Raw genomic sequence first — 16,628 nt, forward strand, 5'->3', positions numbered from 1 at the left:
CAACACAGTCAAGGCACGCGGGGCCCTTCGGGGGCGGTCGGACTGGAGGGCAGGACCACGGCACCGTCTGCCCAGGCTTGCTCTTCCCCGGCCTCACACCCTCTTGCCCGGCCAGCCCCTGGCTTCCTTCCTATCTCTGCTCAGAAATCACCTCACTGGAGTGGCCTGCCCCGACCTCCTGGTCTCAGAGAAATCCTACCGCTCCCTTTTCCTCCTCTCCTGGCTTTTTTTTGGGGGGGCGGGGTACCCTGGATACAAGTCCTGTCCCTCCCTGGCTCAGGGGACAAGCTCCTCCCGCCTGTCTGCACTCAGTCCCCTCCTTTGTAAAATGGGCCTAAGAATGGTACTCCCCCACTCTCCTCTCAAGAGTTTTTAAGCTGTAGGTCATGAAACCCGAGCGGCTCAAGACATCAAACCAGCATGAGGGGAAAAAAGAGGGAATAAAACAGAAAGTAGTTAAGCATGAACACGTGGTCAGAATACATATTATTCCCTGAACTTAACATCTTGATTTTATATACACGTATGAGTGCGTCCTGGGTCACAGCCGTTAATACGTGCTTTTACTCTGGGTCTCAGTCAAGGAAGATTGAGCAACACAGGCCTCGGTCGTGTCAGTCTGATGTGGCTCAGAGAGACGAACGCAGACAAAAAGGCTTTCTCAACTAGAAAGGGACACAGGCTGGAGCATTACTCGTGATTTCCAGGGGCAAACAGCGGGCCAAGAACCTGAAGGGGAGGAAATGTCCTCGGGAACCAGCCCTCCTGCCTTCTCCCTGCTCCTGCCGGGAGCATCGTGTCTGCATCATGTTTGATGATGGGGGGTGAGGCCGGGATGCATAGGCCAAAGGTGACAGACACCTCAAACTCTGCATCTGGGATGGCCGATGGGGACCTGGGTGCCCAGAGAGCTCGGGGGGGGGGGGGGGGCGCAGCAGCACAGGCAAGTAAGCAACGAGCCTGCTCGTTAGCACAGTTGGGCTAGACCCACCTCTCTGGCACAAGTCACAGAGGGCTGGGGTACCATCTGGTCGCGGGCCTGGCACACCACAGTCTCGAAGGGAGGCCCTGCAGGCGACAGTTTTAAACAACGGAGAGGAGACCCCTAGACACCAGCTGTCCTGTGAGGCTCATTCTAGGTGTGCAGGATTGAACACGGGACTCCCATCAGCTTAACAGAACACAAGGGTGAGTCTGTCTTCTCTCCCCAGTCCGCCTGCCCCACAAGCTGCCATCAACCCTCCAGGCTGATGGCCCATTCTGCCCGAGGTTCGTGTCCTTTGAGCACGCACTCGGCAGGCTCGGGAAGCAAAGCCCTCTGGGAGCCCCTGTAGCCCGGCAGGGCCCCGCCTGAAGCCTGGGCGGGGAGCCGGCAGCTGCTGTCTCACCGCCTCGGGTGGGGAGGCCCCGGCTCACCAGGATACTGCACAGGCCCACAAACAGGCTCCCAACTGCCCTGCAGCTCCGTGGGTGGGCCTTGTGGGCGGAAACCAGCTCCTTCCTGTTTCGTCCCCTCCACCCCAAAGCCGGTGAGAAGCGACTGGAACCATCGTTCCCAAACTGGGCATCCCACCGCCCGGCTGCAAGGTTCACCCCAGAACCCAGGCACATACCAGGAGCGCACGCGTGCAGAGGGGGACACGTATGTGTGTGTGCACATGAGCCCCGCTGACATGCTGCTGTGCACACGCGGGGGAAGAGACAGGCACACGCATGGAGGGGCGGTCTCGGGGACTTGCTCGCCCCCACTCGCACCTGCTGCAGAAGCAGAAGTGGCAGCCGCACCAACACGGCTGTGACTCATCTCCTGGGGAGACGGCTCCTGCTGTCGCAGTGAAGGCTCTCGCCCCCACAGGCCCATGGCAGTCAGCCCTGCCGACGCCTCTGCCCGGACTCAGACACCACCGCCAGGGGGGCTGCCCGGCTCCGGCTCCCTGTGCCCAAGGAGCAAGGACAAGCCAGGTTCCTGGGCCCTTCCAGTGTGGGAGGGGGCCCAGGGTGATGAAGAAGAGGCCTAGAAGGCCTGTGTAGGGCTGTGTAGTTCTGAGACTCTTCCTTCCTCCGGCAAATACTATTTAACCTGCAGATAAGTTCAGCCCAGGTCGGGAACCACTCTCTCCTCTTACCCATACCTGGTTGCAATTCAAAGGGAGGCCAGGGCCCCTGGAGCTAAGAGAATCCCACTGTTAGGAATCCTGCCTCCTTCTGTGCGCCCTCAATCCAGCACGGCCTGGTTTCATGCCACAGCTCCCCCCAGCTGCAGTCTAGCCCAGCCAAAACTGCCCTAAGAATCCAATCCACCCAGAGAGACAGCAGTCCCAGAAGCCACTTGGAATCTCAGCAGGGCTCTGCCTGCTAAAAGCTCCCTAATACGGGGACAGGCGCTTTCCCATCTCTGTGCCTCTTCCCGGTCTGGGATGCTGTATCCTCACCCTGAAAAAAATGCCACTCGTCCTTCCCAGGCTCCTCTTCCAAAGGCCACCTCTTTCAGGAAGCCCTTGCCACATCCGCTGGCCTGAGCTCTACTTGTTCTTCGCATTCCTAGGGCCCGAGTGGGGGGCCCAAATGAGAGCCCTCCTGCCTTTTTCCTTCTGCCCCAGGAGTCCTGAGTTAGGCTACCTGTGCCTGGCATGATGTCTTCAAACCTACAGGGCTCAGAAAGCCTTTGCTAACCAGAGAGAAAGCCCACCTCTCCACACTCTCCTCAGAGGGATGCCTGAGAAGGGAAAACGGCGTCCATTCCTTAATTTCGATTGCTGACCACTCACAGTGCGTTTGTGACCCCACGGGCACTGGCACCCAGGAAGTGAGAGGTCCTGCCCTCTGGGGAGAGGGACAGAGAAGGGCTAATGAAGCAGCTCCTTACTCTCTTTATGCCTCAGTGTCCTCGTCTGTAAAATGGGGATACTAGTACTTCTCTCAGAAGGCTGTCATGAGGATTACACGAGCTCACACGTCTAAGGCACAATGGCCACATCTGGCATAACGCAGGCACCTAAAACTGCTGGCTGTTGCTGTCGTTGTTACGATTTATCGCGTGGCTTCTAGAAGCAAGGAACTGTGTGAAGGGGCTTTCACCCGAGAACACATTCCCTTTAACGTGGGCTCGACAGATGCATCTCTTAGGAGCTGAGGCTCACAGGGTCCCAGAGTTTGTCAAGGGCAAGACTGCCAGATGGGTCTGACCACGCCCCACTGTCTCGGGGAGCTAAGGATCGGGGAAGATGGCGCCTCCCTGCTGGAAGATGGTGATAACGTGAGCGCAGCACACGCTATGAGGGACATCTCGCGGTCCCTGAGAATTCCAAGGGGCACAGCTTCCTGAGGGTTCTCAGGGAAGCTGCCCAGCATGAAGGGACAGAGGGCCTGTAAAGTTTGGTCTGAGAGACAGGCTGCAGAGAAAACCCAAACAGTGACCCAGGAAAAAACACTCTATCCATCAAATCATTAGCTTTGGCCCGCACCAAGTATCCTGGCAGATATTCAGGGACTCCAACCAAACATTTCTGAGGCTAATACTCAAATGGCAGAGGGAGGCCCTGTGGTACAGAGTCTAAGTTTCTGGGCTCTAAACCTAGACTCTTTATAGGGTCAAACCTGGGTTCTGCCACCGACAATTTGTATCAACTTGAACTTAAGTCAGCTCAACTTCCTCATCTGTAAAATGGGACGAACGCTCTCCTAAGATGAAACATACGAATACAAGTTCGGCACAGTGCCTGGCACAGAGTCCCTGCTAAATTGTACATACGCTCTCCTCTCTGTTTCTCCAGCCTGACTGCACGTAGGTAGGCACCCATGTTTACTTGCTGATACAATGATAGTGCTTAGAAGTTCTGCAGAAATGCTATCGATGAGAGGGAGTGTTATCATCATTCCTGTTCGTTTTCTGAGCCTCTGGGGCTTTGCTTCAGTGTCCCTCTGCCTTCCTGTTTCTAGTGAACTCCTACCTATACTTCAAAGCCCAGCCTGGAGACTCCCTTTTGTGATTCTCTTAAGCAGAAGCAAGGACGTTTTCCTCTATTCCCTCAGCTCTTTTTGTCACATGAAAGAGCTTTTCACGCTGCAGTTATAGTAGACGATTTACATGTCTGTTTGGCAGCTCCATGGGCACTGACTGATGTTTGCTAAATGTGAGAAAATGAGTAAAGCCCAGCAAGAGGGAGTGATGATTCCTGGCTCCCGGGTACCTCCTGTGGCAGTGTCTACACAGACATTCATGGAGGGAAGAGGAGGGCAGGGCTGAGTTATTTCTTCCCTTGCATTTCTAACAGCCACTTTATTTGGGAGAAATAACGAATTCCTATTAAGGGTATTGTCAGACCCTAATTAATTTCCCTGATCTGGCTATATTGGTCCCGTCTCCATGCAAGGCTGTAGAGTTACCATTAATGAAACACCAAGCCAGTGAGGAGCTGAAGCTCCCACCCTCTTTAATTTAGGGGGACCATTAACACTGCTCTCTATCATCACAACGACTCGGGCCGCTTCCTTTCCTCCCTGCGGTGAAACATAGAGGGAAATGCGTCGCTAACTGCATATTACAGGGTTTTAAATTTTATCAATAGGAAGGAGGAAAGGAAAAGATCCTGTATCTTAGCAATCTGGAACCGATGGAGCAGGATTTATGGGTCCTTCAATCCCCCTTTCATTTCTTTCTTTTTCTTTTTCTTTTTTCTTTCTTCTTTCTCTTTCTTTCTTTCTTTCTCTTTCTTTCTTTCTTTCTTTCTTTCTTTCTTTTTCTTTCTCTCTCTCTCTTTCTCTTTCTTTCTTTCTTTGTTTGTTTGTTTGTTTCTTTCTTTCTTTCCTTGCTTTCTTCCTCGCTTTCTCTGTCTTTTTTTAATTTTCTGGGGGCAAGAAGGGCCTGTTACCCTCTAAGCTTTGGGTACGGCTACACAAAAGCAGCTAACAATGAAGGCGGTGAAGGTAGTGTGATGTGACCAAGGAAAGGAGAACACCAGGGGTCAGCTCTGAATGACCCCTTCTTCGTCAGCTGACAAGAGTGAGAGCGCCAGAGTCTTCTGGCACCAAGCGGAGGGCTGGGGGAATAATGACTGGCCCGTGGGACATCTTGTGTGCCAGGCCCGGCGGCAAGCACGTTCCAAGTCTTGCACTGCTGTTATTCTAGTGCTACAGATGAGGAAACTGAGGCACAGAGAGGTTACAGAGCTGCCCAAAGTTCCCCAGCTGGAAGACACCAGGGCAGCAGCTCGCCTCCCTCAGCCTGGCTCAGGGCCTGTGCCCCAACCTGCCGCACCGAGGGGAGCACCGGGGCCGCACCCAGGCACCTCTCTTCTGGGGGGGCCGCAAACCCTTCTCCTGGAAGGGCAGCACCCCTTGATTCCGGAGTGTTCCCCAGCTCTAGTGGGCTCTGGCTGTAATTAAACGAAGAGTGTAAACAAGACGTATTAGGCTTTTAATTACTTTTGCAGCACTGATTTGCATATGGACAATGTGCTAATCACAAATGGCTTTTTTAACCACTCATGAGCAAGAAGAAGGCAGAAACGTCTGCCGGCAACAAGTCCGGGCCGCTGCGGGGACTGTGAAGGGGTCCAGCTGCAGGACCGTGGGCCCGAGGCCCCGTGCCGCCCTGGGCTGGCCTTTCCCGGCCCTCCTTCTCCCGCCCGAAGCTCTGCACATCCCTGTAAAGTGGAGAGCACACACCTACCTACAGCTCGCTCATCAGGACCAGACTCTAAGACGGCCCATTGACTGCTCCACAGACCACAAAGCCCTCCCCAAACGTGCGGGCAGTCGACATTCCTCCTGACACTGTCACCCTCAGCAACTGCCACAGGGCTGCCGTCGGCTGGCCCTTTCTGATGCCTGGGGCCTGCGTGGCAACGAGTGCCACCGTGTGCCTATCGGCTCGAGGGGTCACGGGCCCCAACTCCCAGCCTGGTGCTGTGGCACCAACCTCCATGTAACCTTTCCTCTAAATGTCCACGACGGGGCGCCTGGCTGGCTCAGTCGGTCAAGCGTCTGACTTCAGCTCAGGTCATGATCTCACGGTTTGTGGGTCTGAGTTCTACGTCAGGCTCTGTGCTGACAGCTCGGAGCCTGGAGCCTGCTTTGGGTTCTGTGTCTCCTTCTCTCTCTGCCCCTCTCCCACGTCAAAAATAAACAAACATTAAAACAAAAATGTAAATGGCTGTGACCATGCGACAGTCACACAGTTCCCCAGAGAGAGCCTGGGGCTTCAGGCTTCCAAGCCTCCCTCACCCTTTTATTTACTTGTCCTCAGAGCCTACAGACAAGGACCCCTGAGTTTTCAAACAGCCACACATCTCAAACACCAAATCCTGGACATCACAGGGTCCTCAGGCTCACCTGGGTTAGGGTCTCCTTAATTATAAGGCAAGAAGGGCTTCTGTCCCCACGTCACTCAATACACTTGTGGAGGAGGGTGGCCAGAAAAGTTTCCTTTCTGTGAAAATACTTGACTTTCTCTTCAACTTTCTTTCCTTCTGGTTTGGGAAATTACATGAGGACTTAAAAGGTGATGCCCCTCATGGGAATTTCCCAGGAAATTCATGAAGCTACGAGTAGAGACCAACCAGACTCAAATCACTGGCTCACAATGTGATCTCGGCCTCAGCCCTGCGTCTGCAGGGATGTGGACCGGTCCTTGTTCAACTGATGACACTTCTTTCTGGTCTTAGCTGCCCTGCTACAGAATGGGGAATAGGGCAAGGTCTGGATCAGGGTTGGGTGAACAACCAGACAGCACCTCACTGATCTTGAACGGCCAGCAGCAGAGGGAAGGGCAGAGCACTGTGTGTGGTTCAATGCGGTGTGTTCATGGGCAAGTCACTGTCCTGCTCTGGGCCCACTTTCCCTTCTAGTGCTGACGTTCAGGGTGGGAGGTGTCGTCCAGAATGTGCTATGTTAAGGAGGCCACATTCCACGGAAGCAGCTGGTCATCCATCACTTCTCCGTGAAACCTTCCAGGGCACAGGGCTCTCCCATCTCTGAGAGGCTGCTGTTTTGCATTCTCTGTCATTCCTGAGCACATACAGAGAGCTGAACCAGTGGTGGTACAGGTGGCAGGGCACTGGGTACCAGCCAGTGGCTCTTCGGCCCACTGAGGGAAAGCCAGTTCAAACTCCTAGAAGGCACCTGCCCAGCTCTCAGATCAAACCCTTGAAGACCAAGGCCCATGTCGTCTGGGCAGCCTCCTGACAGCCATTTTCCTCCTTTGGAACCCCAAGGCCAGGCCGACCTGTCACCGAACCCTAACCCTGCCTGGATCTGGCAGTTCCCAAGTTGCCTCACTGGTCTTACTTCCCCAACTAGCGAGATGTAGCCCCTGGCGCACAGACATCCCTCATCTGGTGAACTCCAGGACGGGACATTCTCATGCCGGCAGCTCAGCTCAGCAACAGCCTGGCAAAGGCCTGGCCGGGGTCCAGATCCATGGCGCCCCGTGGCCTGAAGGGTCATGGCCAAGCAGGTCTGAGGCAGGCCTCTAAGCGGGGCTGCAGGGCCCTGGCCCAATTGGAGGGGGACAGGCTGGAAGGACAGGACGTGTGAGGCAACAAGAGGCAGGATGAGTCTGGCGGGGCAGAGTGGGAACAGACTGAAAGAAGGGTAAATGCGAGCTGGGTAGTTTAGGCTGCATTCAGCCCCAGCTAGTGCACAGCGGCTGGCAGCCGCTCAGACGGACAAGACCTGTGGCTTTTCGCTGAGCCAGGGTGAGGGGAGGAAGGCGGCCAAAGGTGGGTTTTGTCTCTCTAGAGCGGTGCTTCTTAGCCACAGGTGATACCCTCACCCCCAAGACTGTGTGAAGGTACTTTAGCACCATGGGGGCGGGAGAGGGGGCAGTAGAAGAACCGAGTGGGCAGGGACCGCGATATTAAATGCCCTGCAAAGTCCCGCACCATGAAAAAATGCCCTGGCCCAAATGCCAACACGGTACCACCCACCAGGAAACACGCACAGAAGGGGGGCTGTCCTGAGTCTGAGTGGTCACAGGTCGGGCTGAGGGTGCGGTGAGGCAGTGGTGACGGGCTTGCCATCCTATAAAGTGCTTCTGGCAGAGGCAGGGAACCATGTGTTGGGGCCATCCTGTCTGGGCAGAGTGCTGGACCTAAGGAGCTCCCCTGTGGCTCTGAGAATCAACAGTCTCCAATTCAATTTGTGGAGTGTGGCCAGTGCCTGCGTCTGTGGCAGCACCTCAACGGTGTGAGCCAGGTCTCCTGCGGGGTGCTCTGGGCCGCGGGTGCCTCGGTCGGGCTGGGTCACGAACGGGAGCCTAGCTCTGACTGCAAATGCACCTCACCCCGAAATGCGCTCGTTGGAAGGACCCGCAGAGGAAAAGCAGACAGACAGCATGGCGGGTCTGTCGCTCAGCCGGTAGAGCACTGGGCGAGAGCGTGCCCAGCTCAGCAAGGGACCTGCGGAATACTTAGCCACAGAACTTGCTGGGCCTGAGCCCACGCTCCTTTTGAGGCCGGTGCAGGGCGGACCGGCCAGTTCCTCAGTGCCTGATGGCCTCCGCCACGCCGTTCCCACCTGTGTCCCTGCGCTTCTGGTGGCCCCACCCCTGTGCTAACAGCCCAGCCTCACTCGGTTCCTGCGTGGTCGGCCTGGACTGGCTCTGGCCCCATCCATCTGCCGGTGGGACCATCAGCTCTGTGACGTTCTCGAGCCCCTTCTGGGCCCTGGGTGTCTCCGGGTTTGCCCAACACCTCGCTCAGGAAAAGGGGGAAGACCCTGGGCTCAGGATGGTTACCTTTCAGCCCAGAGTCTAGAACCTCAAGAAGAGACGGCCCTCCACTGAAGGGACAAAGCAGTCAGGCTGGGTAAGACCAGCGCTTGCAGCCTCCGTTGTCACCCTGGAGAAACGGCGCTCACCCACACGGATTTAAAGAACAGCGGCATTTGAGAAAACAGGGAATATCCTCACGGCTGCTCAGAGGCCCCCACCCCAGTCCTGCCACCTGAGGGGCTCTTCCAAGGGCACGTCGGGGCCTGAGGGCTGGCTGCCCAGCGCCCACCCCTGGAGGCACGTGCCCACTCACCTGTGCGACAGAGTGGGTTTCATGGAGCTCATGGAGTTGAGGGGAGGCTGCATGGGGAGTTTCCCGGGGGCGTCGCTCTGGCGGCTCTTCTGATGTCGGAGAAGCAGCAGGCGGCCGAGCTCCTCGCACCAGGAGGACAGCAGGGCTACAAGGAAGGACAGGATGGTCAGCGGGCCCTGCGGCCACCTCCTCCTGCCACGCCCACACCCCCGTCGCAGGCCCACACTGGGTGCTCCCACCTTCGTGTGACACTGGGAGAGCCACTAAGCCTCCTCACCTGTACAGCGGGACTAACACTCCGAAGGAAGGGCTAAAAGGCTCCTGATGCCGGAGGAGGGCAGCAGAGGGGGGCGCATTTCAATGGCTACCACTTTGAGAAGGACAAGCCCAGAGGCGGCAAAGAGGAGAGACCGGACATGACGGAGGGGATGTCAGGGGTCACACCCCCGAAGCAAGGGAGGAAGCCAGGCACAGACCCTGTGTGGGGCGAGCTTAGGAAGGGCCTGCCGGCCCACCCCCAGACTTCTCAGCGAAGCCTCTGGACAAGCAGCCCGACATGGCTTCTCCCAGGCGGGACAAACTTCACAAGGCATCCAGAGCCTTCCTGGAGCCTAGTGAGGATCCCAGGAGTGCCTGCAGGGTCCTCCCCGGAAGAACTCCCCGCAGAAGTGCCCATCCTTCCAGTCAGCCCAGCGGCTGGCCCCTGTGTGCTGGGCACCCACGCTTTGGAGAAGGAAGGATTTCCAGGGCAGAGGGCGGCCCACGGGTGGGGGCTAAGCTAGAGCGTGTGAGGGGGCAGCAAGGGCAGAAGCACAGGAGGACCCTCCACGCCCAGGCTTAGAGACATTAAACACCGAGAGAAAAGCAGCTGAAGTTAACGGGGTGCTGGGGAATCATCTTCCACCGGCCTGAGGTAACCACCAGGGGCCAAAAGCAGCTTAGGCTCAGTCTGTCTGGCCAGGCCTTCCAAAGAGCACGAGGGAGTCCAGAAGGCCGGGCTGTCACCCCCTTGCCGTGTGAACCCACGGAGTTCGGAGACCCTCTCTGGGCCTCCGTTTGCTTGCAGAGGAAGAGGGATAACGACTCCTGCCCTGCCTTCCTCCCAGGGCTGTGGTGAGGGGTAGACGGGAAAACTGCTGAGACGATTGCGTGGGAGCAAAAAAAGGTGACCACACCCTGGCCCCCTCCTGCCATGAGTACTTCAGCCGGACTGGTCTGTCTGATGGCTACGGAAGTAGTCAGCCTTCGGAACCAGGACGGCTCAGCTCAGCCACTTGGCTGGGTGCAGAGCCCGCTCCCTCATTTCCAGGCTCTCCCATCTAGATGCTGTACAACATGCTTCCGTGCCCTTCTGTTCAAATTTGCCCTGCATGATCCAGAATGCCAGCTGTTATCCCCATTCTACTGATGAGCAGACTGAGCTCAGGTGGGTGAAGTCCCTCGCTCACAGTAACCACGCCTAGACGGGCAGAGGCACAGATGGTGTGTCCCCTGCCCCACACCCCAGTGGGGAAGCCCAAGCCTGAACCAAAATGTGGGGGAGCGGATGAAACCCTTCAGGAGGCAGACACCAAGTGGCTGTGGTCTCCAGCCCCGCCAGTTCCGTGAGGAACCCCTCAGGCCACGTGCAAATCATGCCCGTTGCCCCGTTCAAGTGGCACTGGGGGCGGGAAACCTTGAGGCACAAAGCCCTGCCTGGAGGGGCTGCACAGGGCTGTCGCTTCAAACTGCCCAGACCCTGGGGAGAGAGCCCCATTAGCCCGAAAACCCGAAAGGCAGGGCCAGGGACCCCCTGAAGTCATGTCACACTCTGCCCCTTCTCGTGGCCCGCGTAAGCTTGATCAGTAGTGGGGGGCTAGGGGTTCTTTCCCGCTCCTCCCCAGGTGGGCAGGGGCCAGGGGCCAGCCACTAGGACCAGCCGGAGAACCCTGCCCATGCCGTCCTGCTGAGGCTGCCCGGGAGCAAGGTCCACCGGTTACCAGGGACCTGCTGGGGGCTCAAGGACAAGAGAAGGGCAGCGGTTCTTGCAGGGAACGGGGCGGGGTGGTGACGGGCCCTCCCGGCTTGCTGGGTTTGTCTGCTCTGCTGGTGCAGGGCCCGAAGACATCCGGTCAAGGAGGAAAGTGTGGGCTGAAAAGCAGCCTGTGCCCTCGGCCAGGAGAGCACCTGTTTCTGCCTCCAGGAGGGGCTGCTGGGGGGGGGGCAGCTAGGTCTTAAGAGATATGTCCTGGCCCTCTTTGTGAGGCTCATCTTGCCACCACCTGCACAGGGAGGCCCCTACCCTGGCGTGTGTCTGCCCAGAACCAGGGCAAAGCGCCCCTAAAGCGGGCATTCAGCACACATCTGCCGCAGCTGGAGGGGTAGGCAGCCTATTCAGAGAGGTTGGAACAAACAGAAATGAATTTCCAGATTGCTCCATTCTTCTCCTAAGCCCCTAGTTACTGCTTCTTGTGTGTGTGTGTGGTGGGGGGGAGGGGGCGGGCACTGGGCATCTGGAAACTCATTTGCACGCCAAGCACGAGGCCTGCCGGATCGCAGCGACGGAGGGACTGCTCGGCTGCCAGCACAAAGGATGGCCACAGATGGTGCTGCCCGCTGCCCGTGGCCGCGCCTCCCAGCCCTCACCCTTCCCGGGGGGCACCACGCCACGCAGGAGCTCTCCTGCAATGTCACGGGCCACCCCCCTGCTTGCTCAAGGACAGCCCTTGTCTTGTGGAGTGGTTTTCCGTTACGGGAATAAAAGGGAGCCGGTGGCATAGCAGAGCCTGGCTGTGAAGAGTCTGGAACGCTGTGAGCAGATGTGACATGTGCATTAGGCAGTCACGGTATCACACAGATGCCAGGACAGCCACGTTCCTACAATCAGGAGGCAAAGGGCAGGGAGCGAGGGAGGCAGCACCCTTCACCCCCTCGGCCCGAGCAGCCGGTGAGCACAGAGGCCACACTGGCAGACGCATGGTGGCGGCTGCACGGGCACAGTGCGTGCTCTCTCATGGTGCAAGCCAACGCAAGCTGTTCTGGGGCAAATGCCGGTTCATGACGACGTGTGGGAATGTGCAGCCAAAGAGGGAGTCTGGGCACCGTCAGAAACCCTGGAGGACTGACGGACAGAGGCAGGTAGGGGATCACACAGGGACAGAGAGACAGCCCAGCAGGGTGGGGTGTGTTTGGATGTGCACTGCCCGTGTGCGTGCATCTGGGCCGAGCTGAGTGCGTGTGCTCTGATGGGCCAGCCCCGCCTGCGCGTCTCTCTGGCCCTGTGTCTCTGCTCTGGGCACTCTCTGTGGTGGGAAAGGAAAAGGGACCACTGAGCACAGGCTCTGGGACTCGGGAGGGATGCCAGGCACGAAGAGTCCCCGGATGGGGTGGGAGGGACCGGAAGGTGTGGTGCAGAGTGCATGAGGGTGCCCGCAATGGGAAGGGTTTCGGGAGGGGATACCAGCCTTCCACATCTCAGGGGCCCCTCCTACTGTGTAGACAGCCACCGCGGCCAGCCCTCTGGCCGGTCCTGGGAGGACCACTCACCCGGACAGTCTGGGTTCCACCCCTTAGAGCTACATGACCTTGGGCAAATCATACGAGCTCTCTGGGCCTCAGTTTCTTTACCTGTTAAGTAGGCATTAATGGCAATGCTCACTCCTTGGAGGGCTGTTGTGACATGTAAATGACACTAACCCCTACAAAATGCTGAAAACAGTGTCTGGTGTAATAAGCATGGAGGCCCAGAAGGCACCGTGTGTGGTCTCTGGAGAGCAGGTGAGGGTCTGCAGATGCTCCCTGTTCCCACTGGCAGGAAAGCGCCTTGCGAATGGGAGGAGGCCATCCCAGCCCCCTCCAGGAGGTGTCAAGGCAGCCCCAATGGGCACCAGTGCCCCCACTGCCCCAAGAGAGGGCAGGGACAATGGTAGGCAGGCCACGGGAAGTGGGGGCTAGGTGCCCTGGCCCTGTAGTCCCACAGGTGACAGTACTTGGCTCATGTCCTGCCACCGTGAGATTTCACACAGGCTGCTTCGTGGCTTGGAGACCCAGTTTCCCGATCTGTGAAATGGGCTTAACGGGGGCTGCCTGCCTCAGAGAATGGATGTGAGCTACGATTAGCATTGCCAACCAACTACAGGGCTGTCCGAGCAGAAGCCAGAAAGGGAGGGAGGGTGGGCAAGGGAACAAAGGAACCCTGTAACCCACAGTAGTCCCAGAACAGCAGCCCCCTGCATCCCACACCCACCACATAGCCCTGGGGGAGCTGGTGAGGCACTGACTTTGGAACCAGTCCATGAAACCTGATCCCAGCTCAGTCTCTACCACCTACGTGACACCTCGAGCAAGTTGCCTAATCTTCCTGTGCCTCAGTTTTCCCATCTCTAAAATGGGGTGATGGTATTCTACTCCCCACCTCATAGGGTAGTTGTAAGGATGAGCTGAGTTACCATCAGGCCCTAGTAGGTACTATCCACGTGTTTGCGACGACGACAACGGGCATCACTGACCCACTGGTAGATGAGTGACCAACAGGATGGGGGCCTCGGTGTCTCCGGCCACTTGGGGCCATACAACAGTCAAATGAACCAAAGAAGAATGCGGTTCCAGAAGTGCACAGGGGCTGGGGTGGCTGCAGGGCATCTGTAAGTCCCAGGCCCTGGAGCAGATGATGCCCAGCTGGCTGCAGGCTCTGTGGAGTGGCCCCTTCCTCCTGCCTCCCTCCTGAGCCGCTGAGGTGGGTGCCAAGGGGCAAAGTGAAGACAATATCATGTGCCCTGCTCCGCCGGAGACACAGGATGCAAAAATCAAGTCCTCCTTTAGAGGCGGCTCTGCCTTTGCTTCAGCCACTGGAAAGGTGCCTTTAGCCCTGAAAGGGAGGAATTTGGGCTTCCCTGGGATCCACCACGGGACCCCTAGCCCAACAGCAGCCATCTGAGGGGTTCCTTGGGGTCCAGAGCAACCCAACACCCAGACTCGGACACCTCACCTGGCCCTATCTTAAGCCCTAGTCTTCAGCAGCCAAGTTCCTGATGGCCACACCACAGGGGAAGCAGCAGCCCTGAGGGTCAGTGGACAGGAGAGGGGACTCCAGCCAGAGGAGGACATGACAGCTGAGTTCTCGGTCCCACTGCCTGCACTCGTCTCTCCGCAACTTACCCAGGGAGCCACAGGGACACCGGATTCCCACTCCAGACCTGCTATGGACCTAAACTAGGGCCATCTGCCACAGCATGTGTCTTACAGTCGATGTCATATTGTGCTGTGATTAGTGGTAGGACTTCCTTCCTAGTGGGGCATAAATATTGGTGTGCATGACAATGGGGGGCACCTTCTATTACTGGGATGCGGTAGATGTGTCTAGGGACCCCTGTGCCAGAAGATGCTATGGCTAAAGCAGCATGCACTCTTCTGAAAGAGAAACGGAAATGAACTCCAGGTCTGAGCATCAGCAGGACACAGGATGCACATCTAGGAGGGTAGGGTGGGAAAATGGCCGACATTTGCTCCCCAAGATCTTCCTGGCTATTCCGGAACCCTGCAGCCACCACAGGGTGCTTGAGGGACAAGCAAAAGGAAACCAGATACAAAAGTGAGGGCAGGTCGGGAGTGGCGCCCAGGGCATGTTAGTCCTGGCTTGTCTCAGATGTGTCCTCCTTGGGGGCAGTGACAGGACCTGAATGTCTCTGTCCCTGAGGCTGCTGGCAGAGGGGACACGCAGGAGGGGCTGGCCAGATGGACTAGTGGGACGGGCTGGTCTCACCAGAGAGATGGCGGGGTGGGGGTGGGAAGAGGTTGCGCGGCAGGATTTGGGAATTGCCTGGGTTCCAGGTGTGGGGAGGGGGGTGTGGGTGAAGCTGCATTCTCCAGACAAGCCCAGGAACCAGGAGACAATGAGCCGGTGCGGGTGGAGGAGAGGCAGAGGCTGGGGTCGGGGAGTTAGAGCATCAAAGGGGTGATCGAGCTCACCCGGGCACAGGAGAAGGGTTGCCTGTCCCTTGCCAGGCTGCACTCCAGCTTGAAAAGCAGCCAGGCACCAGAGGCAGCCAAGTGGCCACAGGAAACAAGGCATTTGTTCTTTATGGAGGCGAGCAGGGGACGTTCAGACAGTGAGAGGCCTGGGCTGCTCATTCTGGGGAAGGTGTGCAGACTGGGAAGGGATGGGAGCAGCCATGGATGGGGAGGGGGGGCGTCAGGGGGAAGGTATAGAGACCTGGATGTAAGGGCCAAGCCAGACAATTATCAAATGCACTGCAGCCTGGGGAAGCTACATGCAAAATGAAACAAAGGCATATTAAGTATCAAAGAGCATCTTAGCGACTAAAAGGCTGCTGGAGAACAGAGGAACTCTGGGTGTGTATGTGTGTGTGTGTGTGTGTATGTTTGAGAGAGACAGAGGAACAGAGAGAGAGAGAGACAGAAGGGGGGAGGGAGGAGGAGAGGGAAGAAGGGAGAAAGGAGGGGCTTCTGACACCCAGGCTTGGGGCAGGACTCAGAGGTGCCCAGGAGGCTGTGGCCACCCCCTGGGGAAGGGGGTGAGGAAGATTCTTGCAGGGCGAGGCACAAAGATCCCTTGGGAGCACGCCAGTGGAGTTCACTGCTCAACGGGGAATATTAAGGACCCACTCTCAAATGTTTCCGTGCCATCAGCTCACTGCCATCAGGACCGTGCCATCAGGACCCTCTGAAGTGGGAGCAGGAGCGGGAAAGTCTGGCCTGGGCAGCTGGAGGGCCCTTCCTGGTGAGTTGGGAGCAAGTATGGGCCTCCACGCTGGGCTCCTCCCAGCTCCCCACCCCGCATCTGAGGTCCTGTTCCCCGATCCACCCAAATTCCCCGGGAGCACCTCAAGCCACCTCAGGGAGACATCCCCGCCTCTGCCCCCCACAGAGACCAGTGCAGCCTGATCATCTCTGCAGTGTGTCCCCTTTGCTTCTTGCCTCTTGCAATCACCTTCTGCAGGCCTTGTCCCTTCGCCCCTGAATTACGACAAGCCCGGCCCATCATTTATCTCCGTCTCCAAACCTGCCTCCTGCCAACCCACACTATGCAAGGCAGCCAGAGGAATTTTTCCACAAATGTATTCTGATCACCTCTCTCCAGTCTGTGTCCCCGGAGGCTGTACGCTGCTTGGTAGGGATGGGAGATGTTCAATGGATGCGGAAATGAGTCAGAGAGCCGGGCTATCCGGGGGAAGGTGCGCTTTTGTGTTGTCACAGCAACCCACGGGCCATGATGGGAGCCGAGGGGTTCGCTTCTGCAACCCTGACACCCAGCACGGCCCTTGGCACAGGCTATGCACCAACACAACCAATGCACTGAAGAGAATCGCAGCTGATAACCTAATACAGGCAAGGCGGGAGGGACGGACAGACTGCACTTGCTGCATCCGAGAGCCAGATAATCGGGGGCCACCCTGTGGCTTTTAAACCTGTCAGCAGCTCCCCATTCCCCAGGGGCTGGGACCTGGCCTCAGGAACATCAGCCCCGAAAGGAATCCTATCCGGACGGGTCTAGAGATTGGCGCTGTCATCAAATAACACCTGTAACTGAGTCAATTGACACCTGTTTTGTGACACGCACACCCACTGGCAGGCCACGCCAAAATGGAGTAGGAAAGGTAAGCA

General features: G+C 57.5%; 1 protein-coding gene across 10 annotated transcripts in view; it reads right to left on the reverse strand.

Annotated features, from left to right (window-relative positions):
* The window catches only part of ZMIZ1 (zinc finger MIZ-type containing 1), a 202,302-nt gene that overhangs the window by 26,645 nt on the left and 159,029 nt on the right, over positions 1-16,628 (reverse strand). For 9 of the 10 annotated variants that reach the window (XM_032595210.1, XM_030335186.2, XM_030335188.2 and 6 more), the window contains one exon: positions 9,027-9,171. In XM_032595210.1, coding sequence (XP_032451101.1) covers positions 9,027-9,171 — 145 coding nt within the window. Of the gene's footprint in view, positions 1-9,026; positions 9,172-9,303; positions 9,324-16,628 lie in introns of those variants that run through there. The other variant, XM_030335192.1, reaches the window with a different exon arrangement.

This window comes from Lynx canadensis, chromosome D2 (genome assembly GCF_007474595.2).
Source record: "Lynx canadensis isolate LIC74 chromosome D2, mLynCan4.pri.v2, whole genome shotgun sequence".
Lineage (NCBI taxonomy): Eukaryota > Metazoa > Chordata > Mammalia > Carnivora > Felidae > Lynx > Lynx canadensis.